Here is a 27,418-nt window from a genome sequence, read left to right on the forward strand (position 1 = left end):
TCAGAAGGTCGAATGACGTACGAGCGCGGACTTTCGGCGCCTGTTATCCCCTGTAAATTCGGAGAACCATTGCGAAGTTGAGAATTCCAAGTTTGTTGGGTGAGTCGCGCATCAAACAGTAGTAAACAAAGTTACCAATACGACAGACGGTGGAACATGAATGTTCAAGGTTTATTCATTGTTGTGGGTATGTATAAATTGAAATTTTTAAACTCATCGACAGACCAACAGATAAGATGATTGTTTTGGTGATGCTGGTTATCAATTACTCGATGTTACGTAATAATTGTCTTGTTGACGTGGATATTCTGATAGCATGATAGGTTAAATCAATACATCTAAAACAAAACGTTGAAACGCGCGTTCATTGTTTAAATTTTGTATTGGTAGACTGTCAAACTGTCGATTTGTAAATATTTGAAAAGTAACGGCACCTAGGTAGCCTTGAATTTTTTATAAGTTGGCAACTCTGTTTATCAATATGGCTTTAAATTTCACAACTGCATCATACACGTCAATTATGACGTCATATTTTCATACTCAGACAAGTCATGTCTTTGATTGACGCAACCATCTTTTATGTATGTCAAAAAATTGGAATTTCACTTCGGATTTTTTTTAACTAGCAATTTGACTTTCAGCTCTAAGTCTGTTTTCAACTGCAACCTCCCAAAGTGCCCAACAAAACGTGAGTAAAATCGAACGTTTTCTCTACGACAGATGTCGACAATACAGTACAGATGCCTCAGCATACGATGAAGTGAAAACCCACTACTCGCAGTTTGCTGACTATTTGACGTATACAGCCAGTCTTTTACCAAACGGTAAACAACAGTTCTGTGTCGATGAGAAAAATCAACTTATTAGTTTGATGAAACAGCTTGCCAACGATCTGAGGCCATGTTTTCCACGCGAAGAAAAGTACCTTCCTAAGTTTATGTACGAGAGCTTTGTGGACTTTTTAAATTTTGTTTGTGCAGACAGGAACATTGAGAGTAAGCCCCAAGTCTGTAACATTGACCAATGATGACTATTCGTATTTTTATAGATTTCTTCAGTACACAAGGTGAAGAATGCAGGGCCAACCTTAAAAGAGGACAAGCCGGAGCCCAAGTTGGTGATTGTTTCAGGAAGTTATTTGCCAACTTTGATACAGTTGTCAAGAAGGAGAATCTGTGTTTGTAAGTTTTAATTGAATCAGCTCATCGAGGTGGCGTTGCCATTTTTACGATATGGGTTAATAACACACTACGTGACGCCAACTTGATAACATTTTTAATTGAACATCCCATGAGTTCTAAAAGGAATTATTTATTTCAGGGACTTGAAATTGTCTAAAACTTGTTTTGGGGAGTCCATTGCGCGCCACTGCAGCAATTTTGCCGGATATGAATCTCTAAACAACAAGTTTTTCGACGCAGTTCGTAAACCTTGCAACTCTGCCATTAGTTTTGGTATCAGCACTGTGATAGTGATAGCCGCTTTTTTCTCCATTAAAGTATTTTAATAATTTTCATGTAAAACGTGAAATAATACTATATTTTGAATGTTATGCATTGTTGTTATAAAGATTTCTGTGAATGATTGTGTTTATATAAGATTTGTACCATGCGCTTGAATAAAAAAAGAGTCACAATAAGTTGTCAGTTGACATTAGAAGGATTAGCTGTTTATTTACGACATACGTTTTTTGACGAACGCTTCTCAGTTCTCACGATAGTGCTGCCACCTGATGTCAACACATTTGAAAATAAACCGCCTGTAACTAACTTCGTGTTGTGCTGTTGTCCGTTACTTAACCTATATCTCCCTTTTTATCAAAATTTAACAAAACAATGCAAGAATTTGCTCTGGGGTACCGTGAAGTGATTCCCGATCAAACAGCGTGTGATCCATGGCGAGAAATCAGTTTAAATACAGGTAAAACCGCTTAAAATCACGAAACGCCGAATGTGAGGTTATGTTTTTCAGGCGGTACACAAGGCACTCTTCAAGACATAAAAGTAGCCGAACGAGCGAACGGTTTCCATTACAGAGACTCGTCGAAATATTACACACGAAATAGATTCATTTATTGGTATTTTTTGCTGTTTTTTGGGGTTTAATTTAACTTTTTGGTTGTAGGAGGATTAGTCACGACGTGCTGGAACTTGTTGAACATAGTCTGGATATAAATCTTGCTGGGAATCGAATTAGATATAAATTCGTCGATACACCCATTTTAGATGGAGTCTCCATTCATGAGACTTATGACAATATTGTAGTATTAGTCCCAACTGTCTGTAGTGTTCATAGATTAGCTTTCCCTCATCCTGATAAGTATCATAGACAAGATCATATTCCTGGAATTCATGCTGATTTAGCGGCTCCGTCGGTTTTTAGCGAAGCTACCGCCAATGATGCCAGAGATCCCTCCACATTCCACTTTTTTACAAATTCAAGTAAGTCCAGTTTTTATACTGGTGTCCCAAAATTCGCGCCCCAGAGGCAAGGGAGGGTGCCGACAGCAATACAGATGGTAAATTTCAAAACAAAAATTGACTAAGTTTAACAGTATTTGTGAAAGGATAAAACTTTAACAACCAATCCCGGTAGCTTTTTCTAGAGATGACGTAAAATATCCTAGGCAACGAGAGTGTAATGTTCGTCTGACCAATGGATGATAGTATGTGTCCATAGTTACGGATTTTCAAATTCTGTTTAGCTTCGGGATTGGCTACCGTTTTATCGTCTTATGTCGATTATTTTTTGAGCTAAAAAATTTTATTTTCGAAAATTTGGTTCAAAATTGTTGCCTCCATAAGCCCTTTTTCTCTGGGGCGCGAGTTCTGGGACACCTGTATTTGAGCCTTAAAAAAATAACAAAGAAAAGAAATGCCTATTCTTAACTTTGCGTTTGTTAAATTTACTTCAATTTGTTGCTTGTTTCTCTACTTTTCCCTCTACCGATATTCGTAATTTAATTAAAAAAGGCCATCAGCGCTACCAACGTGAAAAAAATCGCTAAGCCTACCACATTATACAATCAATATTCATCCGTTTTTGTTGCCTTCGTTGTTTTCTCTAGGTTCCCAGCTGCCCTACTTGGCCACCTCCTCTTTAACTTTAGCAGAAGAAGAAGCCGTTTTCGTGTTAGCTTATCTCTCTGGCGAAATTCTCCTAGTAAAACAATCCCGAGAAGGCAAAATCGAATCAATCGAACTAAAAAACGAATCGATTGTTCCCAGATTTTTATCAGACCTCGCGGATAAACTACGGTATTGTCCAAACAATACTAATTCTAAAAAATTTCATTGATATACATTTCAGACAAAAGGACAAAGACGGGGATACCACAGTCAGTTTACTTTTGCACACTGTTGGCCTCGAGACTTTTGCCTTGACTTTATGTAGGAACGGTCATTTAAAATTTTGGTCGTGCTCAAAGGCGGAATGTGTAGCCGTCATAGACGTAATAGCGGAAACGGGAGGAACAGCCCGAAATCAGATTCAAGGTGCTCAGAATCATATTCTTCGCAAAGCAGTGGATGGCGATGATTCTGAATGTATTTTGGGGATTTTCATGAGCTTTTCCACAGAAAGTCAGTTGCATATATTCAAACCGATTTTCAACGGGTCACAGATCCGACTCGCTCGATTAAATAGTCTTCATTTAGCACAGGTTGGTGGTCAAAACGCCAAAACCGTCTCAAATTCGATATTTTTAGAACGATTTGATTGATTTCTCCTTGTCGACGACGCGGGTCTGGTCGGTATGGCGAGGAAAAGACGGCGAGTGTGAAGTTTACTCCGCATCGCTACAATCTACGAGTCAATGGACGCCTGTCATCCTAGACAGCGTTCCAGACGCCGGTCAAACTCCAAACATCGACGGAGAAACGGATCCTCGACAAGTTTACCTGCAACACATCTTCCAACCTGGCAAGTTTCCATTCAACATCATTAGCAAGGCTTTGAATGTAACTTCCGAGGTCGTCGATTCTTCAAGTACAATCAATTGTTGCAGATTTACAAAAGATCAGCGATTGTGGGCGATCTGCCTCTTTCCGCAAGCAATTTAAAACAACAAATCTGCATGGCGGTTGAAGACGAAATTCAGAACGAACTTAAAGAAACCGTCGTAAGCGATGAAGATTATCTAGAATGTGCAAATTACTGTTGGCAACGGTTTTACTCCTGTTGCGTTCAGTATCACGTCGCGGGATTGAAACCTCTAGGATTGTTGCTTCTTTCAAACTCTTCGGGAGCAGTTCTCCTCAAGAAATCGATGATTTCGTTTTTAAGACCGTTGGATATTTTCGAGCATTCGATGTACGAGAGCGATTACGTGTTCAAGGATCAACTGGCAAAGTACTTTCTTTTGGCTGAAAGTAATTAATTTGACACGGATTAATTAAACATGACCTACACTTATTTTTTAGATATTGATGTAACCGATGACGTCATTGGACTGTTCAAAGTTATCAACTATTTGGATCAACAGATGAGCGACATTTTCGCGTACACTTTTGAAAAAGAATTAGCTTTATTGAAACCTCCAGACATCATCATGGCGTCTCTCCTAAGCAAAATACAGAACGAAATGGACAGTGAGGTACAAAACCATCGACAATTCCCGCACGGCAATATAAATCGCCTTTCAGTTCTCAGATCATGTAGCCGAAATGTTGCGTCGATGCACCGATTTGTACCAAGCCATCCATAAAATCCTCGAACTCCTCCGAACCGAGCATCAAATTCACTCCGAGGAATCAGATGAAGACATGAAGACGTCTATTAATCATATTTTTACGTCACAGTTGGGGGTTTCGATGGTTTCTGGTTGTCTAAGACAACAAATTCAAGTTCGTTTTACAATTTGTCGGAACCTCTTGTTGATCAGTAGTATCCTGTTGGAACGCGAAGAACTCGATTGGAATCTCTTGGAAGCCATTCGATCGGTTTGTACACCGGAAATCGTGGTTTTGACGCAGGCTAATTATATTATGGTGTGGTTGTCCGGACTGTCGGCTCTTACTCATCTACCAACGTAAGTGCAAGGTTTAATACATTGCAATAAAATTTCGAATCTTCCTATTTTAGCGAAGCCGCCTTACAACGATTGTCATCACTTAGGCTAACACCAGTTTTTAACTTAAGATCGACCGGTGCCAACCCCATTTCACTGTTTGAACTGTTTGCTGGATCCACCGGAGGGTACGAAGCGAGGAAAGCGTTCAGTAGAATGAACCACAACGAAGAGACTTTAGCACACTGGCATTTATCTCTACTGCCATATCTAAACTGTCTGTTTCACATTATGTATCCTTTTACCTGTTATAAAACTGAGCAACATCACAAATTTACTTTTCTTAACAAGAGTTAGATGGCCTGTTAGCGGTAAGCCGATACTAGCGGAGTGGCTCCTCAGCTGCGGCCAACACCTGTGGTTACAACAGTTTGTACGTTACTTGAGCACTTGGTGCGAATGGAATAATTGCAGTCGTGAGTTTTGTTTCTCGTCCAGCTTAACATTAGCCTAATTGTTTTGTTGATACAGATGATTTTCTCCTGGCGGCGTCTCTTTTAACATCCGGTGAGAGTTACAAAGCTCTTGAACTTTTTGATACCGCCGCGCAAGGGATTTTCAGTGAAGAGTTCTTAGCCCAACGCATCCTCACCGATAACAACCAAACTAACGCTTTTATAAGCTACTATCTCAAAGTAATTCACTTATTTGAATTGCACAAAGCTTTAGACTGTGCTATAAAATTAGCAAACACCGCACTGAGCATCACTGCAGCGGACGATCCTCTTGCTGTGAGTTTCCTCAATCGTGAAATTCAATCTTAACAAGTCGATTTCAGGCGACTCTCTACTCCATTAAATTCAAGCATCATTTGGCTCTGAAGAACTATCAAATGGCGTACGACTCTTTAATCGCAAATCCTGATTCGGACAGGAGAAAAGACAATCTTCGCGACTTGGTAAAGAAGTTGCTGGATGAGAAAAAATTGGATGTTTTGTTGAGTTTCACCTATGGCGGAATGGAGGAGTTGTTTTGCGATATTGTTTTTACCCGAGCGCGAGCAGCTGATCCTTCTAACAGTATTTACTACGATTTTTTGTACGCTTATCAAGTGAAAAAAGGGCCAACGTTTCTACGTTCAGGTATGATGAAAATCTGATTTTTGGTGTTGCCAACGGCGTTTATTTCAGCCGCGTCTGTTATGTACGAACAGGCGTTTCGACTAAATCAGATCAATGATGTCGATTCTTTGGAAAAACAAGTAAAGTGTTTTCTGGCTGCAAAGAACGCGCTCGCTTTGTGTGAAGAGCAGTATGCTTATATTGTAATGCCGGTGGATCATATTGAGGAGAAATTGATTGTTTTGCCGACGCTTGCTGGGTCTGATGAGGTAAGTCCAATTTACGGTAGGAACTGAGAAGATTATATTCGATATTTACTTAAAACTGGCTTAGCTAAGTCAGGTTTAAGCTGGAGTTCACATAGCCATAACGATTTAAATTTGTATTTTTCAATAAATTGAGGATTTTAACACTTAATTTTCGGACTATGAATGCCTAAATCGTTGAAATCTTACGCAAGCGATGGTTGACAGCCGACAAATCTCGGAAAATGAAGTTAAATATCCCAAAGATATTAATTTCTAGGAATTGTAAAAATTTGACAAATTAATTATTGTCTGAAATCTGCTAATATAGAAACAGATATTTAAAAAATAGGTGATGACTTCATAACAAATTGGCTGTAGATCTTGAATATAAAAAACAAGCTGCTGGGCAGATTTATAAGGATCTCGAGGTCACTAGGAAAATATGAAAATTTTTAAGCTGAAAAATTAGGAAACTATACTAAGACTTGAGACTTGGAGAAGAAGACAATGTTTAGGGAACTAAAAATGCTAGTGAAGTGAATAATCTGGAAAGTTCATTTTTCTTTTTTTATTTTACATAATGAGTATTGTTTTTTCCTCGTTATGAGACACTTTATTTTACCCTTTTGTTAGGCATACAACACAGCGAACAAAAACTGTTTTTATCTCTGTAAAAAACGCATTATATCAGTCCTGTCATTAAGTATCTCATTAAGATTCCTCGTTAAATACTTGTTTTAGTACAATTTTTAAAGAAACGAAAACAGGTCTGTAGTAACTAGGTTATTTCTTTTTCGTTTCTGGATGTACCCTTTTTTGGGAGCATGAGGGCACTTAGTTGTTGCAGTCATGACTAATGGCAGTTTTTACGCGTGAAGGCAAAATATATAATTACGTTTTTTGTAATTTACAGTTGCACTTCTGTAACTACACGTCTCAAATTACAGTAGCTGTGTAATTAAACTACAAACTAATATTACCACTATACATATACAAAGATCGAACATAGGGGTACTTTATGCGCGCAGTAATGAATTACAAAGCGACCAGTTGTTACTTTACACCACTTTTTAGGAACCTGAGAAAATAATTCTAAGAAAGCAAGTGAATATCATCAATCTAGAAATGCTATCAAAAGAGCTAGCTTTTTCCAGCGCCAAGTTGAAGCTCATTCGTTTTAATCCTACGGTTTATTTAGGGATTACGAGTAAGTTTAAGTGAAGAGTGTCGACTTTTGTAAGTTTGGTTTTTAGATCCTCACGAGTTGGTCATGCTTTTAACGAACGCGGGTCTGTTTAAAACCGCGTTAACCATCTCGAAAATCTTCGATGTGCCATATAGAATCGTTTTTGAAGCTTTGACGAAAAAGTGTCGAGTCACCAAAGAGAAAGAACCTCTGGCGTGGAGGTGGTTGATCGAAAACGATATACAAGGTAACAACTCTTTGTCCCAACAGTGCACTGATGAGTTTTTAATAGATCTTCCTATCAACACAAAAGACCCGGCGGCTGCCGTTTGGAATCTCCTCCAAGAATTGGTGGAGGAATACGAAGAAGACAAAATGTCGGTGATTCATAAAATCGTTTGTAAACAAATCATTAAAATGCACATGTTTATACCTGAGTGGTTGTTGGCGTCGTACAAGGTAAACCGCTCAACGAAATTTTAATTTTAATAATTAAAAACAATTTTAGAGGCGCAACCCGTCCGAATTATTTAGATTGGTGTACAATTCAGGACGATTAGAAGAAGCCACAGAGATCGCAACTGAATACATGAGAGCAGCTCTAGGAATTGGGAAAGAATATTACGGATTCACACACGCCATGCAAGCTACAAAACCCGCAGTTTGTCTACCTGTTCGTGGTTTCATCGCCCTGGCCAAACAACTGAAATTAATAAATGAAGATGATCCTGAGCGACCTCTACTCGCATCATACGAACAGTTGACTAGGGTCTTGGATACTTACCTTGAGACAGCACAACGAACGTCGAATGAAATGTGTCAGTACCAATTAAGTTTAGTTAAGAACCAATAAAGTTTTTATTCGTAAGTTTCGCTTACATTTCCCACTGTAGTAAAAGTTAAGTATGTGGTGACGACAACGAGGCAACCGGCGACTGTCGTTATCACAAGAGTCGGATGTTGTCTGAAGATAATTAGAAGGAGAACGCTAGCCACAAGCATGATGGCTGCCAGAAGTGGAATCAGTATCAGTGGTATCCATTCGCTGCCTCTGATTTCTGCAAAAACACTTGTAATCCGTGAACGCGATTTTTGAGATTTACCTGCACCGAGCGACGTGCCGAAGCCGTCTTTATAATTCCACGTTCTTCTGCTGTCATTCCGCATCGAAGATTGTTGCGAACAATCTCGGCTCTAGTGATTTTTTGTTTAAACATTCTTCGAACTCTGATAAACTTCGTTCGATAAGCGGAGGTCTCTTTAAAAAAAACAAGTGTATATTCATTGAACTACTTGGTTTTCCCCGGTGAATACAGGTTTTTCCGTTGAGTCCCCACTTGCTCCATTCAACAAAAATCTAAAAATCTTGTTTGTGTCGCATCAGTCCCGTCGACAGCCCGCTAGTTGAGCGACCTGTTCACCTTGTGACCGTAAAGAAAAAAGGTCGCACTTTCGCAATTAGTGCCGAGATTAATCCATCAATCAGTGCCGTGTCTTTAAAACAATGAAATTGCGCATGTACCATGTGATTGCCGTCGTGTGTTTGATGCACACTTATGCTCAAGAGGAAGATGACGATGTACTTCGGCCCCTCCCAAGTGTTAATCCTCAAACTGTGGAACATTTCCGATTGGCCTTGGAAGCCGTGTTTGGTGTGGGAATCCGATTACAGGCGTTCCTGGAAGATGACAACAATGAGAATTTCCTAGTCAGCCCTATTAGCGCCGCTGTCATTCTCGGACAATTGATTTTGGGCGCCGAGGGAGAATTCCGGAAGCAATTAGTTGAATTGTTGTCGTTACCCAATAGCCACCTCTATGAGAACGACGTCCTTCATTATTACAATCCGAAGAAAAACATAACGTATCATTTACCGTACTCCACGCTTCACGTGCAGCTGTCGAATTTGCTCAAGACTCTCGAAAGCGGAACTGATGCCTCCAAACACTTCTTGCTCACGGAAAAGAGCGCTATATTTATGGACAATAAAATCCGTTTGAATGAGACTTTCAGAAAAAGTGTCACGGGACTGTACGGAAGTAAAATCCACCGACTCGACTTTGAGGGAAATCCACCAGCTGCACAAAAGTAAGTCTACTGATGATAGTTATCACATTGTATAACGGTTTGGTTCAACAGGACAGTCAACGACTGGGTTACCACAAACACCAATGGCCTCATTAAAACAATTTTGGCGGCGCCACCGCCCCCGACCACCACCTCGATTTTTGCCAATGCCATCTATTTCAAGGGCGAATGGGAGGTACCTTTCGGGGACATTTTGAACAAAGAGGGTCTCTTTAACGTGAGCGCCACTAAACAAGTTACGGTCACTTACATGAGTAATCAATTCGATCGGATTCTCTATTCTGAATCAAAGGATTACCGAGTGATTGCTTTACCGTACAAAAAGCAAGAGTTGGGGATGTATTTAGTACTCCCGAGGAGAGACAACCCTCACAAGTACGACATGAAAGCCTTCGTCCGAAACTTGGCGTCACTAGAACTTCTAGAGACGATTAACAAGGCTCAACGACGCGACGTGGTGGTGAAAATCCCCAAAATGAAAATTTCGAACAAGTTCAGCCTGATCGACCAACTAAAGAAGTACCGCATCTTCAAACAACAGCGAATTAAGGTCAACTCCACCAACGTCGTTGAAAAAATTGAAGCTAAAGTCGAAGCTTTCGCTAATTTCACCACTGACCAAGAAGTAAAAGACATTGTTTTGACTGGCGCTACTGAAGGAAAGCGTCTGCGAATTGACGACATTGTCCAGCAGGTAGTCATCTCCGTCAACGAAAAGGGCACGGAGGCGGCCGCTGTGTCTGCAGCCACCATCAACTACATGGCAGGGGCCAAGAGCTTCCTTATTGAACATCCCTTCATTTTCTTCATCAGACACGAAGCCACTGGCGCTGTTTTGTTTTGGGGAACCGTGACCAATCCGACCGCTTAAGACTGATTTTAGGACCACGTGTTCTTGAACGTCCTATTTTTATTTATTGTAAGACTTTTACGAATAAAATGCACTTGAAGTTACCTGAAGGAGCAACTTATTTTGGGAGTGAAATTAGTTTCTTCATATCAACAAGGGTTTGAGTTTATTTCTAATTGTTTCTTTTTTTTGTTTATAAATATTTGGGCGCAGTTAATCTTATTTTGTAGCAACACCTCCATTTGTTATGTAAAACGCATTTAAAAGGAAATCTAAAAAAAATTCAATTTCTGTGCTTGAATTCTTAGATTTAACACTTTGTCTCCTCAGTCGTCATCTTCGTCAGAAGAGTCGATTCCGCTGCTGGTGTCCGACTCCAGCGCAGCGCACGCCAAACACGTGCGCCCTGCATCCTGCCAACATTCCGGGCAATAAGCAAAATGACACAACTCGTTTTGGCATTCCTCGAATTTAGATTTGCACAAAGGCTCTATCTCCTTACAAATCAAGCATTTACGTCTAGCCCCTGGGAAAATGTGCAAGAAGCGGAAAGCTCGAGGGAATCGAATTTTTAGCACGATAAACACGTTTAAATCGTCTTGTAGCCGTCGCTGTCTGACCAGTTTCTGCACTTTTTTCCGCATGAATCTGCATATTTTTGTTAGATTAATGTGGTGTTATCTTAATCACTCACCTGAAGAATCCAATGCGACGTCTTAATGTTTCGTTGTAGACGTGGAGGACGCGTCGTTTCTCTCGTTTTTTGTAGAACAAGGCGCAAATTACCCGTTTAAGTCGCTGGGTGTACATGTTAGCGAGGATTAGCAGCCATATCGCGAAATAAGTGCCGTAGATCTTGTAGATGTAGTAGTTTGACAAGAGGGAGGGTTGAGGGAGACACTTCTCGTTACTTCTTTCTATGTGGATGCGCTTCTTGATGTTGAAGCCTTTGATGACCGAGCGGAGAAGATTAGCAATCATACCAGTTCCTGAAAAAAATCACATGAAGTGAAAAGGTTTCGAACGCAAGGGCGCAACCTTTGACTTCTAACTTCATGTCGTGACGTCCTGTTTGTACATAATCAATTTTTGCGTGACGTCTCACGAGATCCAACCCTTCATAAAACAAACGATCAAGAAGAATAAACGTTGTGGCAGTAATTAACTCTAGCATCAAATGTATTGTTTGCCACATTAACTGCCCTTTCTCGTGTTTCAGAGGCAGCGAACTACACGGATCTACCAATTTCTTTTGTTCGATTTTTTTCAACGGGAGCAGAGTGTACTTTCCTTGCTTTTTCCTCCGGGCGTCGATTTTCCGGAAGTACGTCGTAACGTACATGTTGTCAAACTGAATATCTTTTAAATACTTATCGAGGTAATCCTGCGCGTTGAGAATTATCCTCAGGAAGACGAACGCGAGTATCCTCTTGAGAATCACTAACAACTGGTGCAGGATCGCCTTTTTGGCGTTTACAGCATGAAGAATTGCCTTGGCGGTGTCTCGACTGTCTCTGAAATCAATAATTTGGGGGATTTTCCCAATTTTGTATTGCAATCGGACGTTTTTGAAGTTGTCTGAAAATTGGCCTCGCGATTTCTTCAAGTATTCGTATCCTTCTCCAAATCCGGGATCGATATCTTTAGCAGGGTCACATCTGCTCGCCCCTCCGAGGGCTTGAGCAATATTGCAGATAAAATCTAATTTCATGGGCCAGCATAATAACCACGCCGCCATCCAAGTGACAGCGTCGTAACACTTATCGTAAGCTTTTTGGAACATGTCTCTACAATTTTTCGCGGCTTTGGTAAACTGGTCCTCACATCTCATCTCTACCTTCTTCAAATACATTTTCTCGAATCGTTCTGCTTCTGCTTTCTCTCCTTTACTCGCGTACTTCGCGATTATCTCTTTGCTTCTCGAAGAATCTCCGAGTTTTTCGTCCAAGTAGTCGTTCTCCTCCTTCATTTTCTTCATTTCTTTGGCGTCTTCGATTTCTCCGACCACTGGTGCTGACACGTCTTTGATCGACCTCACCGTGTCCTTCACTTCATTAACGTCAGCTTTCATCCCAAATAAAGCGTCCGAAAAAGGTTTAAACATCAACTCGAATCTCGTTTTGGTCAAGTTGAATGTCAAGGAAGTCGTGCAAGCGAAAACTCGTACGACTTCTCGCCCATTTGTGGTGATATTTTCAACAGGACCGGAGAGAATGAAGGCCAAAACCAAGGCTTTGATCACTCCACGTCCTACTTTGCCTCCGAAACTGGGTAAAGTTAATAACGTTATGCAACGAATTTGTGAAGAAAACGCGTTTCCAAAGCCCAAAAGTAGACACATTGATAGCCCCATGAGAATAGCAGCACCTTCCGTGAAGTTCAAATCGATCAAGATCATGAAGTAGAGACCAACTCCTAACGCCACACCGAAGAAGAAACTGAAGATTTTCTTCAAACACGAGTGTTCGTTGGTGGAGAAGAAGACTTTATAAAGGAGAAGAGAAGAACTTTTTAACTTCTGTTGGAACAAATTGCAACAGCACAATCTCATGTTGTCAGTTGTCACAAATGACAACTAAATTTCCTGGTTGGAAGTTGATTCTTGAATGCTTCTACACTCAATTTCGTCGTCTTCGAGGTTTGTAAATTGATTATACAACTCCAACATGTCGTTACACCGCACGTTATCTTCAATGAAACGAATCTCAGAAGGAGTGTTAAGTTGTTGTTTTGACACGTATCGATGAACAACTTTACGTAGATTTGGAGATTCCGCGAAATTGGAGTCCGCGCCTTCGCTTTTTGGGAAATTCTCGTTCTTGTACATCGTCTTCTCTGCTTTTGAAAGAACACTTTCGCTACCAACTCTTTTCGTGCTGCTCAAAGAGTTGTCAAGGATCGTGCTTGCAATATACTTTTCGTCGTCAGTTTTTTCTTGGGTTGTTTCGGTGTGAAGGAGTAAAACACAGGAGGACATCACCGCCGACGTGCTTTGACCATCATTCTTGCAAATTGCGGTTGTTTTTTTAGATTTGGGGAGGAATTTTGAGGGGTCTTGCATTTTTATTGTGGTGGAAAGGGAGTTGCAAAGTTGGTCATACAAATTTTTAGTTATCATTTGACTTTATTTGACTTTAAATTTTGACATTTTTGTTGGATTGAAAGGAATGGAGGTTTGAACTGATTTGATAGTAGAAATTAATGGAAACAAGAAAGTTAAAGAAGGAAAGTACAAAAGAAGAATAGAAAGTCAGATGAAAGCTTCTGAGGCGGTCGAACAAATGCTTAGAGAAGCATCAAATTTTCGGTCCTTCGGAAAATCTCGTCCTGGCCACATTTCCGCAGTTCAAGTTTCATTGTCAGTTTCCAGTTAAAATTAATGCTGAAATATAAGTGTGGGTGTGGGATACAACTGGAAGCAGACGTAATTCTCTTTGCAGCACACCCTTGTTGGACCTAAGATTAATCCCACCTGTTGAAGTGAACGAAGTAATTAAACAAATTTATTATAATTACATTGTTGTCTTAAACATTAAGTTACGGTCTAGAGCTTGATGAATCGATTTAGTTTTTTCTTGCTGGGATTTCAGTTGCTTGCAAGCATTGGTGCACTTTTTCATAGAAAAACTGCCAATCGATGTTCGAATAGAAATGCAGCTGACACTTCGAGAGGACCACAAGGCCATTCTTGTCCCTTCTTGCAGATGACGGGCCGCCTCTTCAAACTTCCACCTTTTACATTTCGTTTCGTGTTGTGCTTTACCTCGCGTTAATAAACCAAATATTGGCTCATTCTTGAGATTCGTTTTTAACATGTTAGTCCTGTGTCGTCTGAAAATGTGACATAAGGGAGTGCTTCAATAAATGTTTCATAAGGATTCGCACTTTGTACTTTGCAGTGTCAAAACTGATTTCAACGCATCCACGTTCGACTTTCAAGCTAAAAGCGACATATTTATGTTAATATAATCCAACATTCTGATTTTTTCTTAAGATCTACGGGTAAGAAAAATATCAAAATAAATCAGAACGCGCGAAGACTACCATAAGAAGAGATTTACAATTTGACGCCGCAGCTGCGTTGACGCCAGTCTACAATTAAAATAATTGCAAATTCCCAACAAAACTGAACCAGAATGGGAAAAAATCACCTTTGATTATCTGTCGTGATATTTCCATCAAATTAACATCTGCCGCCCTAGCCCTACCACCGTGTTCATCGGTCTGAAACAGAGGTTTACTTCTTCATTCTTAGTTCAGTGCGCGTCCAACAACGTAGAGCACGAAGATCGGTGCTACGAAAGGAACCGCGCGCTCTCATCGCAAATTTGTGGTGAACCCTTCCAATTAGGGTGGTGAGTATCAATCAACCCCTTTTGTAACAGACCCGTATTTACCTAATTTCCGCGGTCAACCGAAACCGTAAAAAATTCATGTTGGTTTGAAAAAATTCGCGGTCGATATAAACATTTTCCCGCGCGCGATACCATCTGATTGTTATATAATTTCCTTCTTCCGGCCCATTTTTTTTTATTTGCATAAATTAGAACAACGTTTATAAGGTTTTCTTTTAGTTTGTTATTTATAAAATTGTTTCGTTTTCGTGTCGAGACGACAGGTGTGTGCCGAAACATGCAGTGATTGGCTACACATGGCGTTCCAGCAGCTGCAAACTCGGATACTCGCCAGATTCCGGCAGTGGTTGAGCCCGGGCCTTCAAAAGACACCTTACGCCAAACACCTGGCGTTTTTTCGAACTTTCCAAAAGCACAATGCGGGGGATTTAATCTCGAACTTATCCAAATATTTTAATCAGTTTTTGACTAAATAATGGATTCTGGCACGTGAGCATTGTTTAAAACGTTTAAAACTAAAAGAAAAGACTTGGGGGTGGTGGGGTGTTGGCGCTTTTATTTTTGTGTGCGATTCGGACGATAACAACAGATGGGCAGAGGTTGTTTACCGTCCTGATCTACCTCAATTCTAATGTCGTTGTTGTGATGGGATAAATGCGATAAAGCGGCCAATGTCAATATTTACACCAACATAAATCACATACTTTTACATAAACGCTAACGGTATTATAATAATTGTGTTTACGGACGGTCTGTAATTTTATTGATTCTACATGCTTGAAGCGAGAGGAAATAAAACTAAAGTAGTTTACAAAAATAAGTGACCCGTTTAATGTAAAATTTCAAGCTTCTATTGTACTCTGAAACACGTTTTGAATGTTAATTAACTTGGCTCGTAATTATTTAATTTATAATTTAATTTGAATATTTATAATTGAAAAAATTCACGCCACTCGCACTGTTTTGGAAACTATAATTATTGTGATTTAAAAACCGTTTAAGAACGGAGACACTCTAAGCCATATCAGATGAAACGAACGGATTAAGTTTTACATCTGCTCGATTAGCGGTATACAGAGAAATAAGAAGTGATGAAATAAACAGACCTAGAAGTTTTTCTTCTTGAATAATGAAGGAAACGACCTGAGAAAATATTTCAACTGTATTCAAAGAAAATCGGTGGCCTGTATGTAAATTATTTCTGGGTACGTTAGGTGGAACCAATAATAAATGACTCACTTCATATTTCATAATTTGCACGATTTTTATTCTTCTTAAATCCAAGCGAAAGAATTCGTTTGATTTATAATCGCGTGCTGTTGTAATTTATTATGTTATCTTTTCAGTTTTGAGATCAGAGGCTTAGAGTGGCACATTTATAATAAAATGTACACAGAACTCAAAACCTTCGTCTCTAATGGTTAATTTTTTTGTGTTAAAATTTGTCAGCAACATCACCACCAGAAATTAAATGGAGGGAAAAAACTCATAAATCCAGAGTTTTGTATGTTTCACTGAGCAAGCAAAAATATTGCGTGTTGTTTATCATTTTACGGACAGCTTACGCTGAGCCAATGAATATCATAAATTTTAAGGACGATAAAGAGATTTTTATCGAATTTCTCACAAGTTAATACATGCGATTTGCCATAATCTGAAAATCCAAAACTAAATTCGCGCGATTTTGAAAAGTTCTAAATTTTGAAATATTTACGTAATAACTGATTTTTTTAGCACCTCGTTTTTCATGTTTACTGTTGTTTGAAACTTTAAGCTGGCTCTCTGCAACTTTATCGAAGCTTTTTCTAGCATGTGAAGCTTATAAATCTCGATAAAAATCTACACAAAGCACTACTACGTGACATCCCCCTTTGTTTTGCAAGCTTATAGCCCACCTTTGCACACCTTATTGTGCAATTCTAAACGAATTTAAAACCTCGACGTGACTCTGAATCCATTTGAACGCCATATAATGAGGAAACAAATGTCGCTAAAGCACATGAGAGTAACCAATTTATGTTGACTGTTTCACTGCATTCGTAATTCAATAAAAATTTCTCAGCGTAACAATGGCTTTGTTCATTTAAATCAGCGTTAAACTGACCATTAAAAGGCAGCATTGTGACAATTAAATGATTGGTCATTATTGGGGATTCTGGTTTTAGCTCGGCAACAAGCGGATTTACTGCTTCGACGCATTTAAAATTAGATTGTCTGGAAATAGGGGGCTATTACTGCATGAGATTGAATTAGTGAGTTTACTATCTTTGTGGTCATTTTAGTTTTTTCCGTGGGTGTTTGTTGAATGGGGTCTGTCTTTTAAAATGACGACCACGTGCCAGGCAAGCTGAAACGCAATTTATGGTGACCCATATCCTTCTCTTATTAATGTGACACATTATGGGATGCAAATGATTGAAGCCACACCTGTTCTTCCCCAGGATACAAATCAGACAATTTTAATTAGTTACTAAATACTACCGTCATGTATTCATTTACGTTTCCGGTCGAATAAAACTGTTATCATTTTCATCGCCTCATATTTTGATTTCTTGATACATACCACGCATGGAATTCTTGGAAAAGTTTAAATAACACGCGATCGATTTTCCTGGTTAATATTAAAATAATATCAAGGCCAAGGGTGAGAAAAAGTTCTCATTTCGTTTTAACAAAAACTTTAATAAAAACGAACATCTGTTTTCACACTTTGGAAGATCACCTGCACTTTTTAAGTTAACATTGTCCGTTACGGTTTACTTTAGGGGATCAGTTTTCACCCAATTAGGGAGAATATTCCAAGTACATAATACATAATTTGTAATAACACAGACAAAGGGGCGTGAAAAACGGAAATTTTAAATTGCAAGAGAAGTGTGCATGGATAACTTTCTAATTGGAGCTTCTTATTTATTCCCAAAAATGAGGGACCGGTGCTTATTAATTCGGCTGTTTCCATTTCAATTTTTTATCCAGAACATCGGCTATTTTTAATCCATTTAACAATTTTACAATGTAAATTTTTTATTATTTACACGTCCTGCACAGCAATGAAACGTGTCAAGCCATGTTACTTCGGTATCTCGTTGAAAATGGCTTCAAATCGATTTTCCCCGGAAACGATGCATTGCATTAAACGAAATGAAATTACGTTGAATGCTGAATACTTTTGATCAATATTTTTCGAATTATGGAACCATAAGTGCGATGATGTGATTTATTATTTATTGCAGTAATTTTTATTTCGAAAACAGATCGACTTTTATCTCATCGAATTGGCAGGATTACTAAAACTCTTATTTTCTTACGGCGAAGCTTAAAATATACAGGGTGAAACAGGGTGAAATTTTTATTTTTAGATTTTCAAAATTTTGGTTAATATTGAACCAATTTTCCGGTTTGTTTTACATGTTATTCTGAAACTTCATTCTTTAAATTTTCAATTGCTTATGGCATCTTTGACCTGGAAACTTTCGCAACAGTCATATCTTAAGGAACGTCTATTTCCTCCGTCTCGTTATTTAGAAAATGTTTTCAAATTCCTTGGACATTGTTCCATAAATATCTCCATCTGTTTTCCTCATTCTTGAATCGTTGCACATAAATGTTGACAAAACGACTTTTATTTGTGGTAAAAAAACCTCTGGGCACAGTTTTTTCCAATGAATCGTCTACAGTTAATTTCAACGAGAGGGTAAAAACGGGATCCATATCTCGGCGGTTTAAGATGACGCACCATCTAAATTTCACCCCTAAATATTTTAAAAAATCAGATAAGAATGTTGTCCCTACGGAATTGAAATTATGTGTTGGTAAATTGATACAGAGATTGTCTGCAACGACAATCTGGTCTCCTTCAAATGTACCAGAAATGTAGAATTACAGAAATAGGCATTCGGCTTTGAACACTTTAAAATTAACTCCAGCGCCGGTTGAGCTCGAACAACAATCATTTTGACACAAGCCAAACATGAAATGTTGACATTTATGTCGCACCAATCACACTGAATTATATCGAAGTATTTGACACGAAAGGTTTGCTGCATCCAATCAAAATAAGCAAGACGCGGAATTGTTTTCAATTTAGTTTAGTTATTTAAAAATAAAAACGCAAATCTAGGCCTTTGGTGTTTGTGGTATGACGAATCAATCATTTCCTTTCCGTCAGAAATTTTCATCGGAATCTCGTTCGTAAATCGCAATAAGAAAAATAATCACCCCGTGTATATTTATCTCATTAAAATTATTTATTTTGGCCGTGCGATCTTGTCCTCATTCAGACGTGCATCCTGCGATTTAAGGGTAATAAACCTTCCGCTACTTCCTCTGGTGCGTTCGGAATCTTGATGTGTTGTAATGTGTGTATAACCTGACACATGGAAGAATATCGACGTCCGAATCAATACCCTCTGAAAGCGCATGTCTGCCATTAAACCCCATTGTTAAGGGATCAAAACTAACTTCCTGCGACGCTCGCGACGCTGAATGAATAGACAGCTTGGCGCGTACGGTAATGTCGGCAGCCTTTGAAGAAGGTCGAGTGAACACAAGTGTCCTTGTGATGTTTTAATTGACATGTGAACAGCGAAAAACCAGTTGCGCCAGCGAAAATGGTAAGGATTTAAAAATCGCTCCGCCTCCCGTGGCGGATTCGGCATGGCATGTCCTGTACCAATTTCAGGAAAGCTCAAAGCTCCAGTCTAAACATTGTAAGGGCATTGACCATTCATGGCGTCAAATTAGATCAAGTTAATTTCGCGTAGGTGTGGTCTTTTTACAAATCAACAAACTGTTGATGGAGGAATGCAATGTCTTAAAGTATTCATTATCGATTGCGACGGTTGTGTAACCCACGCCGGAGTTTTCCGTGTGTTCTAAGGGGAACTCCCTGGACACTGACGATTTTCTGTGCTTTGGCCTGATAAGAAGCGTACGCCTCATTAATTTTGATTTAAGCACCTGTCGGTTTTACGTTCCACCGGGAATTTTTCAATCGCGAATTTTCTCTTATCGGGAATATTTACGAGCGACCAAGTCCCAGTGGCGTGCGGCGGAAATACCGGAAGCGGAAAAGCGAATCATTCTCTTTTTTTTCAAATGAAGATGAAACGAAAAGTCGCAACTCACGTGCCATATGTCAACATGTTTCACTTTTTCCGAAATTTATTCAGTCAGTGCGCACAAGCAGAGTTTGGTTTTAACATTTTATGGACAGAATCTATTGTCATGCCGGTAATAGAAATCCAGATGCAGTCGCTATTAATAAAGCTGTAATCATCAAGTTGTCAGAATGCTACGTGAATGAATACATTTATTCAAAAATAATACACTCTGACCCATTTTATAGGGGTGAATGGAATCAGGTATAAAGGGACTAACGAAAGGCCGCAGTTGACTTTCTTTGTTAGGTGGAAACACAAAAGATTATTCAAGCAGAAAACGGGTTTTACGATGAAAATATCATTGCTAAAAGTTCGAATACACCATTTTAAATGGGAAGGCATTAAAAGTGATTTTGGATGAGTACAAAGCAGTGGAGCTTGGAAAATAGTCGATGTGGATAACAGCTCTATTTCTTTTTAGCTAGCTTTTTTCATTTGACATCAAAAACTAATCAGTTTGTTGTGTCGTTTATATGGAAATAAATCAACGGATTTATCGGCAGTTGCTGATTAAAATTTAGATCACATACGCCTAATCAGAGTTGGGCCAATGAATCAATTAATGTTAGCTAACAAGGTTTTGTATTTGTAAAATTGGCTTCTAATTCTGAATTCAAAGCGCGTTTATCTCCATCTTGATTATTTTGGGGTACACCAGATTTTTTTTTTCGTCTAATTGAGAGCTCATCGCTAGGGATATCTTCACCTGATCTAATCTAACTACAATGGGCTCTCTTCACTGCTTTTCTTTCATTATCCGTCCGTACTGCGGCCGGAAATTCTTTCAAATATTTCAAACTAATTAAGATCTCTGTTCATTGCAATCATGCCTCAAACATGACCGCAATTTTCTCCATTTTTTAGCTTAAAATTCAAGCTTGTCATAATGTGGGTATGCTGCCGACTCCAGCAGGATTTGATCTGCATGACTACATCGCCTTGATGCGCCTAATTGTCCGGAAAAATTTTAGTACGTTGGTTTAAAGTTTCCAAATGAATTTAGACACGTCCTCTATAATTTGCACTTAAAATTTCATGCCTCATCTTCGAACCGACGCCGAAGTTTGAAAATTGAATCAGGCAGTTCTCTAAGCTTTGTTGTCAAAGTTTTAGTGGAATTCCTCTTCTTCTGTCTATATCCATATCATACGTCTTCGAAGGGGAAACAAATTGAATTACAGCTCCGAGGAAAAAAATCATTGAGGATAACATGTAATTAATACCAGCTGAGCAAAATAAATTGGCCCTTCTCTTTGATTGAGCCTTTCTTCGATAACCCACAAAAATTCATTACGACTGGAATTACTCTATTTTCGTATCTACTATTTAAACTCGGATATTTTTAATTTTCTCGGAAGGTTGACTGCGGTTCGCTTTTCCCATTATACTGTGCGCTTTTATGGCTCATTGTAATTCGCTTAATTTCTATTTGAGATGTTTACGATCGATTATTATAGTCTATCGATTCATAACATTGCACGTTCATTTCCTTTCGTGCGCCACTGACTTAGTCTCGTTTATCATTCACTTCATTAACTCCCCTTTGTTTTCCTTAATTTCAGAAGGCTTTGGGGCGCTTCACCACAGAAACCATCACTGCCACGAGATAAACGAGACATGTCTTCATCCTCTCGGAGTACTCCGAACATTTATGAAAACAACAATGACATCAAATTAGCAAATGGAAAAATGACCGATACGAGGACCACAAATTCACCACAGCCGATTCCCAGTCCGAAGATACAATTTAAATCATCAAAACCGTCGCGATGTTGTAGTTGCTTACATCTGAACAATCTCTGGTCTTTGTGGTACGGTATTTTCGGAACGGCGCTACAAGCTTACACTGCTATCAAATGCGTGAAACGAATATTGGGATATTCTCTGCTTTCATGGCCTGAAAACTTATCAGTTCCTTATTTGGAGCTTAACTGTAGTTTAGGACTGACAGGAGCAGCGATTTTGCTCCTTCCGCTTTTTCTTATCGCCACTCTTTTTAAGGTAAAGCGAAACCGTGTAGTTCTGTCTGCTTGAACGCGTTCTTTTTAGATTGGTAATTTAGCGAACGACGGATTCAAGTTAGGCCGTCAGCTCAGCACTTGCAGCAGAGAACCGGCCGCCGAAATCCTCACCAACAACGGAAGTTGTAGACTTTTCCGGCATGGAGGTCCGACAGCACCTTTCGTCCATTTAGTCATAGCCTTTTGTTTACTGGTTCCAAAGTTGTTGATGGAGGCCCGTTTAATCGAAGCGGGGTTTCTCTCACAAGGTAAAAATAAAACGAGGGTTATAACCTCATCTGGACTCTTTTTCTTGCAGATTGGATTTGGCGGACTGATTTAGATTTTATGGGCCTTCATAAAGACCGAATGGTAATTTTAAGCTTCATGACGGCGAACAATACCAACGCTGCATCGATTGCCCAAGTCAAAAGAGCTGCTATTACGACTCCGTCGCCGTTAACCCCTCTCCCTTTTACGAGTAACTCGGTTGTGACGAATACTGTTATCAAAACTCTTAAAGATTTTATTGGCCATGAAAATCATACGAACTACGAACTCAAGAATATCGGTAAGATCTAATTTCTATTTATTTGGGAACGTCTTCAGGGGATGTTTTTCAGAAACCGGATGGGGCAGCTCCGTTAGCGTGGAGTACTTGAACTTAGTTATCGCCCTTATGGTTTACTCCATTAGATATCCTGCAATTTTCTGGTCCACGAACAAATGTCTTGGCACAATTTTCTCCTTCCAACTTCTTATCAACGCCTTACACACCCTTCTGGCCTACGCCGGGATGTCTATCTTGTACAAAGTAAGTACGCGCAATCCTAACAAACTCATTTTACAAAAACAAAACGTTCTAGGTACAAATAGTCGGCGGCTGGAAAACTTTACCTTTGCTCAAACATGAACCCAGTACCTTATTCACCTTTAGCAAATTATCGCCGTTTTTGCTTAATCCACAAGTTACTCTAGCACTCTACATGATGTCTACTCTTCTCATTCTTTCATCTAGTCTAGTTCTATATCTCTACGGACACACAAGGTATTTGTTCAAAAAAGAAAATTCGAACTTCAAAGTCCGTTTCAGGTTCAACGCGTTTTTGAACCAAGAACGTGAGAGGAAAGTCATCACTTTGAAAGAAGGTGGTAACAACAAATGGAGCTACTTTACCCACTGCGCCGCTTTGTGTGTTCTTGTGTCTGTTGGAATCTGTAACGCTCCTCTTCTTCATGATTACACTGTTCTTTATAAAGGAAGTTTGGACGACACGACACTTGCTTGCATTGTTGGAGGAATCCTCCACCTCTTCTTCTGGATCGTAATTTGGTTGTTTTTAACCATAAAACAGTCATGGATTTTTAAATTAAGAGTGACGGTAAGTGTGGTCAAATTTTTGGCGCATGACCAATGAGAGTTTCCAGGTTGGACGAGCTACCGTCCGCCAAGCTCGTTCTTTGAGGTTGGTAACAGACATCGACTTGATGACCTCACGAGTGGAAGACCTCTCCCAACAACCTCTTTTGATAGTCGGTAACGGCCGTACTTACAACATCACGGAGACGTCTCCGAAAAAAGCCATCATGAGTGTCATCCAGAAGGCTACTATGAGCAAGAAGGCTTCGAATGGTTCAGTTTGTAACCAAGAAGACGACGAAGAGCAGATTTATTGGTTACGACCCGCATTGGTCAGCCCCCAGTCGTCTCCAGACGAAGCCAAACAGTTGTGCTGGTTCAAGAACAAGCCGAAGCATAAAGTCACCTTTAACGAAACAACTAGTACGTCTGTTAATCGGTAACGCGGCCTTCTACTTAATTGGTGTTGTGGTTTTGTTGCTTACTAAAACTTAGTTGCTTGCTTTTTTATGTAGAATCGCATCATAAAGTGTCGGGGGTTAAAAGAGTTTTTGTTTTAGTAATAAAAATGGTGGAGTACGAGGAAGACGATTGACCACGATGGACGAGGACGACGGGGATTACGCAACATTAAGGGAGCTACCTCTTCCTCAGCCTATTAGAAGACCGGAAAATAGAGAAGACACAGTGAGTGAAGAGGGAAAGGTAAGAGTCATACTAACACAGCAGTTTGCATCATCTATCATTGCTTTAGCTTCTGGCTTGCGTTCAAGACGAACATGTAACTTACGCTAGTAACAACCAAGATCTAATCCCCCCTGTAGATTACGAAGATCCGAGTCCTTTACTAACACCAGAACCACTATACGCACAAAAAACACCTACATCTGTCATTGTTCATAATCATGAGAATCAGGTAAGAGTCCATTCAATCATATTTTTCTAGTCTCGTTTTGTTTTATTTGATTTTGACTGAATTTTTCAGAACATATCCGGGCAAACTCCTCGTTGTCTTAGAAGGGCAGATTCCGGCATGCCCCACGAAGAGCTAACCCCCCGTTCCGACACATTAAGCACCGAAAGCTCAACTTCTCCCCCTGAAGCTCCGGGTAGCAACCATAGTGAGACTTCAAGCGGCGTCCATTCGAACGACAGTACCGACCATAAAAACGCACGACGCGCTACCAGCGTCATCGATCTAGTCCAAAGCCGCGAAGAAATCCAATGGAAATCGTCATCTTTACAGAGGAATACTCCCGCCCCAACTAGCACAAGTCCTCCTTCTGTTCCTTTCGTTCCTAAAGTAGAAGCGGGACTTCCCACCCAAGCCGTAATCTTGGAGAATCCTGCTGAAAGTACCGTCGTTATCAGACGTAAAGTTAGTCGACCTATTCCTGTGGATGTCGTGCAAGTAGTCGGCGTCAAAGAGGAACCTTTTGGACGTGCCACAAATATGCGGATGACGTCGTTCATGGAGAAGAATGATCTGGGAAATATGCAAGCGTCGTCTGCGACTTTGCCGCATTTTCCCACGCAGCCGATGCAGAATGTATACGCGCATTGTTCAACTATGCCGCTGCCGCTACAGCATAATGTGCCTAATGGGCAGCATCTAGTCGCTGGAAACAGTTGCAATGTATATCCCCGTCAACATACGACTTTGCCCACTCATCATAATGGAGTGAAGTTGTTTCATCCCCAAAACCCTTATGTAACGAGATTTAAATGCAAACAAGCAGAGCCAATCAAAACCAATGTCCACGAACCCATTTATACAGGGGTGAATAAGTCTGGAGATATGTATCATTATAATTCTTAAATGTCGGGGATTCCCCGGTTGGAGGACCACGTGCATTTACTTCTCATATATATCACTTGTTCATATCGTTACACTCTTTTTTCATCACAAGGCAACAATAAACAAAGGAAAATAACACAATAATTTAGCGTTAGTTTTTATATGGAGAAGTATACACATGGTAGTTAGTATTAAATTTTTGTATATATACAGTGTAGTTAACGAAATAATTTTATATTGATTGGTAGAATAATTTTTTATTATTTCATACAAGTGAATGTGGTCAGGTCAGATTCTAGTCACTAGTCGATATACGAGACGGAGGAGATTTTATTTATCAGCTTTTTAATGTAATTTTAATAACATATTCGTGCCCCCAAATAGATCCATTGTGTAACAATAACGTTATATTATACAAAATGTCAAATCAATAAACTTATTACACCCTGAATTTTTTTTTCCTTTCACACTAAAAACTCTTAAAGACGTTCTTCCTGCTTCATCTCAACAAAATCCTCACTACAACCCCAAAGAGCATTGCAAAATCTCTCATCTGTTGTAATTCTTGGCTGCTGATGCACCTTCATATCCACGAAAAATTTTCCTGAAGCATCAGCAACGTGCTCTGACGTGGATAGAAAAATGCTACTTTGAGCTCCCATCACAGGATCCTTTAAATCTCATTTTTTGATTTAATACTTCCAACGTTGCGTGTTTACCTGAATAAAACATTTGAAAGGGTTCTGTACAATCGGATGTTTCCATAAAAAAGTCGTCGCGGTCATTCCGGGATGTAACGAGTTGACACGGACTCCGTGCTTGTTGAGTCTTTTTGCAAAACCGTTGGCAGTTATAATGTTACACAACTTTGAGTTGTAATAGATTAGCAGTGAAGATAAACCATCCCAAGGTGTTATTTCAGGATTGTTGATATTATCAAGAGTGAGTTTGTGAAAGAAGGCCCCCAAAGAACTCACAAATAGAACTCTGCTTGGTGCTGATTTTACCAGCAGCTCTAAAAAGTACAAGACTGTTTGTCTACACAGAAGTACAAACTACAAGTAGATACCTGTAAGAAGATGAGTTAACAGAAAGGGTCCGAAATGATTAACTTGCATGGCGGCTTGAAGACCATCTTCAGTTCGTTCTTTTCCCAAACAAAAGACCCCAACATTGTTAATCAGGACGTCAAGATGGTCTTGTTCTTTTTGTAGATCTCTGGCAAAATTTCTGATTGAACTTAGTGAAGTGAAATCTATATATTTGGTGACGATATTTTCATTGCAAGTGCTTTGAACGATTTTATCTTTTGCACGGCTCAAATCCTCTTTGTCTGCCAGTATAATTTTGTGGTTTTGGGAAGCTAAAGCTAGGGAAGTTTCGAAACCAATGCCTAGGTAAACAGTTATTGGTATTCCGGGTGTACAATCTTCAGAGGAAGTTTTACCTTCGTTAGATCCAGTTATTAGAATTGTTTTTGTACTTATAAACCTACGCAATTTGATGACGTTGGCAGACATTTTTAATTCTGTCATTTTTATCATTTTAGCAATTTATAATCGATTTTTTCATTTTAGCAATTTAGATTGTTTTATAGAGTGCAAAAAAACTTATTAATTTAAACGATTTAAACGAATTTTGGACGTCACATAAATTAAAATGACTATATTGGTCCCTTTTGCTCTGAATTTGGCTTTTTTCCTTCCATTCAATAACGGTTAATTTGAAAAAGTTAAGAAGCAAATCCAAAGTTCGATGTCTTTTGCTTTCTTTCAGAAGTCGGGCTAGAGATGTCCACACTTTAAAAGGCGAGTCTGCGTTATTAAAATCGATGAAAATCTCACGATTACTTGAACTTTTGCATATTGCAAATATTCTTGACATATTGACAGTAAAACCGTCAAATTTATGTGTATAGTAAACGAGGCCTACCATTTATTGATTCGACAAATTCAAATCGTGTTTTGCTCATGAAGTTAAACAATTTTCCGACAATAATTTATTAGAGGTACATCCAAAAAACAATAGATTTGAGCTTGTCAGCAATGAATGAAAAGTTACGATCAAATTGGTTGCTTGCAAGCATTTTTTGTTATAAAAACCACTTTGATAACGACAACGCCAGCGAATAAAATGAATTCTTTTTTGAGTTCTAATCCGCATTTAATCACTTCCTCCATTTTGTTATGAAGAAAGGGTGGAACTTATTTATAAATTTCTGAAATGTTTCTTTTGCGTTAGA

At 39.3% G+C, this 27,418-nt stretch overlaps 7 protein-coding genes across 9 annotated transcripts; 4 read left to right on the plus strand and 3 right to left on the minus strand.

Moving 5' to 3' along the window:
• The first annotated feature begins 41 nt into the window (after positions 1–41).
• On the plus strand, positions 42–1,582 carry LOC148168529 (uncharacterized). The gene is made up of 4 exons (XM_088044566.1): positions 42–187; positions 642–995; positions 1,049–1,181; positions 1,321–1,582. The coding sequence occupies exons 1-4, from the start codon at positions 157–159 to the stop codon at positions 1,505–1,507; spliced, it is 705 nt and encodes a 234-aa protein (XP_087900692.1). The 5' UTR covers positions 42–156; the 3' UTR covers positions 1,508–1,582.
• Positions 1,583–1,760: 178 nt separating this feature from the next.
• Nup160 (nuclear pore complex protein Nup160) lies at positions 1,761–8,431 on the plus strand. The gene is made up of 18 exons (XM_088044562.1): positions 1,761–1,920; positions 1,972–2,077; positions 2,125–2,441; positions 3,068–3,257; positions 3,310–3,661; positions 3,708–3,959; positions 4,007–4,370; positions 4,422–4,594; positions 4,644–5,029; positions 5,083–5,301; positions 5,366–5,484; positions 5,540–5,799; positions 5,847–6,150; positions 6,199–6,398; positions 7,452–7,584; positions 7,631–7,810; positions 7,856–8,022; positions 8,072–8,431. The coding sequence occupies exons 1-18, from the start codon at positions 1,836–1,838 to the stop codon at positions 8,414–8,416; spliced, it is 4,152 nt and encodes a 1,383-aa protein (XP_087900688.1). The 5' UTR covers positions 1,761–1,835; the 3' UTR covers positions 8,417–8,431.
• Positions 8,398–8,888, minus strand: LOC148168531 (uncharacterized). Its single transcript, XM_088044567.1, has 2 exons — positions 8,667–8,888; positions 8,398–8,621 (listed from the first exon to the last, which is right to left on the minus strand). Exons 1-2 carry the CDS (start codon positions 8,728–8,730, stop codon positions 8,422–8,424), a joined length of 264 nt encoding a protein of 87 aa, XP_087900693.1. The 5' UTR covers positions 8,731–8,888; the 3' UTR covers positions 8,398–8,421.
• A 6-nt stretch (positions 8,889–8,894) lies between these two features.
• Positions 8,895–10,605, plus strand: LOC148168532 (uncharacterized). The gene is made up of 2 exons (XM_088044565.1): positions 8,895–9,651; positions 9,703–10,605. The coding sequence occupies exons 1-2, from the start codon at positions 9,068–9,070 to the stop codon at positions 10,520–10,522; spliced, it is 1,404 nt and encodes a 467-aa protein (XP_087900691.1). The 5' UTR covers positions 8,895–9,067; the 3' UTR covers positions 10,523–10,605.
• Positions 10,606–10,658: 53 nt separating this feature from the next.
• snky (ubiquitin protein ligase sneaky) lies at positions 10,659–13,052 on the minus strand. The gene is made up of 3 exons (XM_088044564.1): positions 11,540–13,052; positions 11,196–11,490; positions 10,659–11,149 (listed from the first exon to the last, which is right to left on the minus strand). Exons 1-3 carry the CDS (start codon positions 13,050–13,052, stop codon positions 10,828–10,830), a joined length of 2,130 nt encoding a protein of 709 aa, XP_087900690.1. The 3' UTR covers positions 10,659–10,827.
• A 1,663-nt stretch (positions 13,053–14,715) lies between these two features.
• On the plus strand, positions 14,716–25,627 carry tinc (transmembrane protein tincar). Of its 3 annotated transcripts, none has more exons than XM_088045825.1 (11): positions 14,716–14,856; positions 21,581–22,019; positions 22,068–22,287; positions 22,338–22,589; positions 22,642–22,832; positions 22,885–23,066; positions 23,112–23,400; positions 23,447–23,817; positions 23,939–24,083; positions 24,133–24,294; positions 24,364–25,627. In XM_088045825.1, exons 2-11 carry the CDS (start codon positions 21,636–21,638, stop codon positions 25,195–25,197), a joined length of 3,030 nt encoding a protein of 1,009 aa, XP_087901951.1. In that variant the 5' UTR covers positions 14,716–14,856; positions 21,581–21,635; the 3' UTR covers positions 25,198–25,627. The 3 variants fall into 3 exon arrangements, with proteins under 3 accessions (XP_087901951.1, XP_087901950.1, XP_087901952.1); XM_088045824.1 differs by lacking the exon at positions 14,716–14,856 and adding an exon at positions 19,300–19,469; XM_088045826.1 differs by lacking the exons at positions 14,716–14,856; positions 24,133–24,294 and adding an exon at positions 19,300–19,469.
• On the minus strand, positions 25,621–26,696 carry LOC148168535 (retinol dehydrogenase 13-like). Its single transcript, XM_088045827.1, has 4 exons — positions 26,624–26,696; positions 26,246–26,569; positions 25,896–26,191; positions 25,621–25,847 (listed from the first exon to the last, which is right to left on the minus strand). The coding sequence occupies exons 1-4, from the start codon at positions 26,694–26,696 to the stop codon at positions 25,656–25,658; spliced, it is 885 nt and encodes a 294-aa protein (XP_087901953.1). The 3' UTR covers positions 25,621–25,655.
• Between the last annotated feature and the right edge of the window lie 722 nt (positions 26,697–27,418).

This window comes from Gnatocerus cornutus, chromosome 9 (genome assembly GCF_029298725.1).
Source record: "Gnatocerus cornutus isolate USDA-ARS CGAHR chromosome 9, icGnaCorn1.1, whole genome shotgun sequence".
Taxonomy (NCBI): Eukaryota; Metazoa; Arthropoda; class Insecta; order Coleoptera; family Tenebrionidae; genus Gnatocerus; species Gnatocerus cornutus.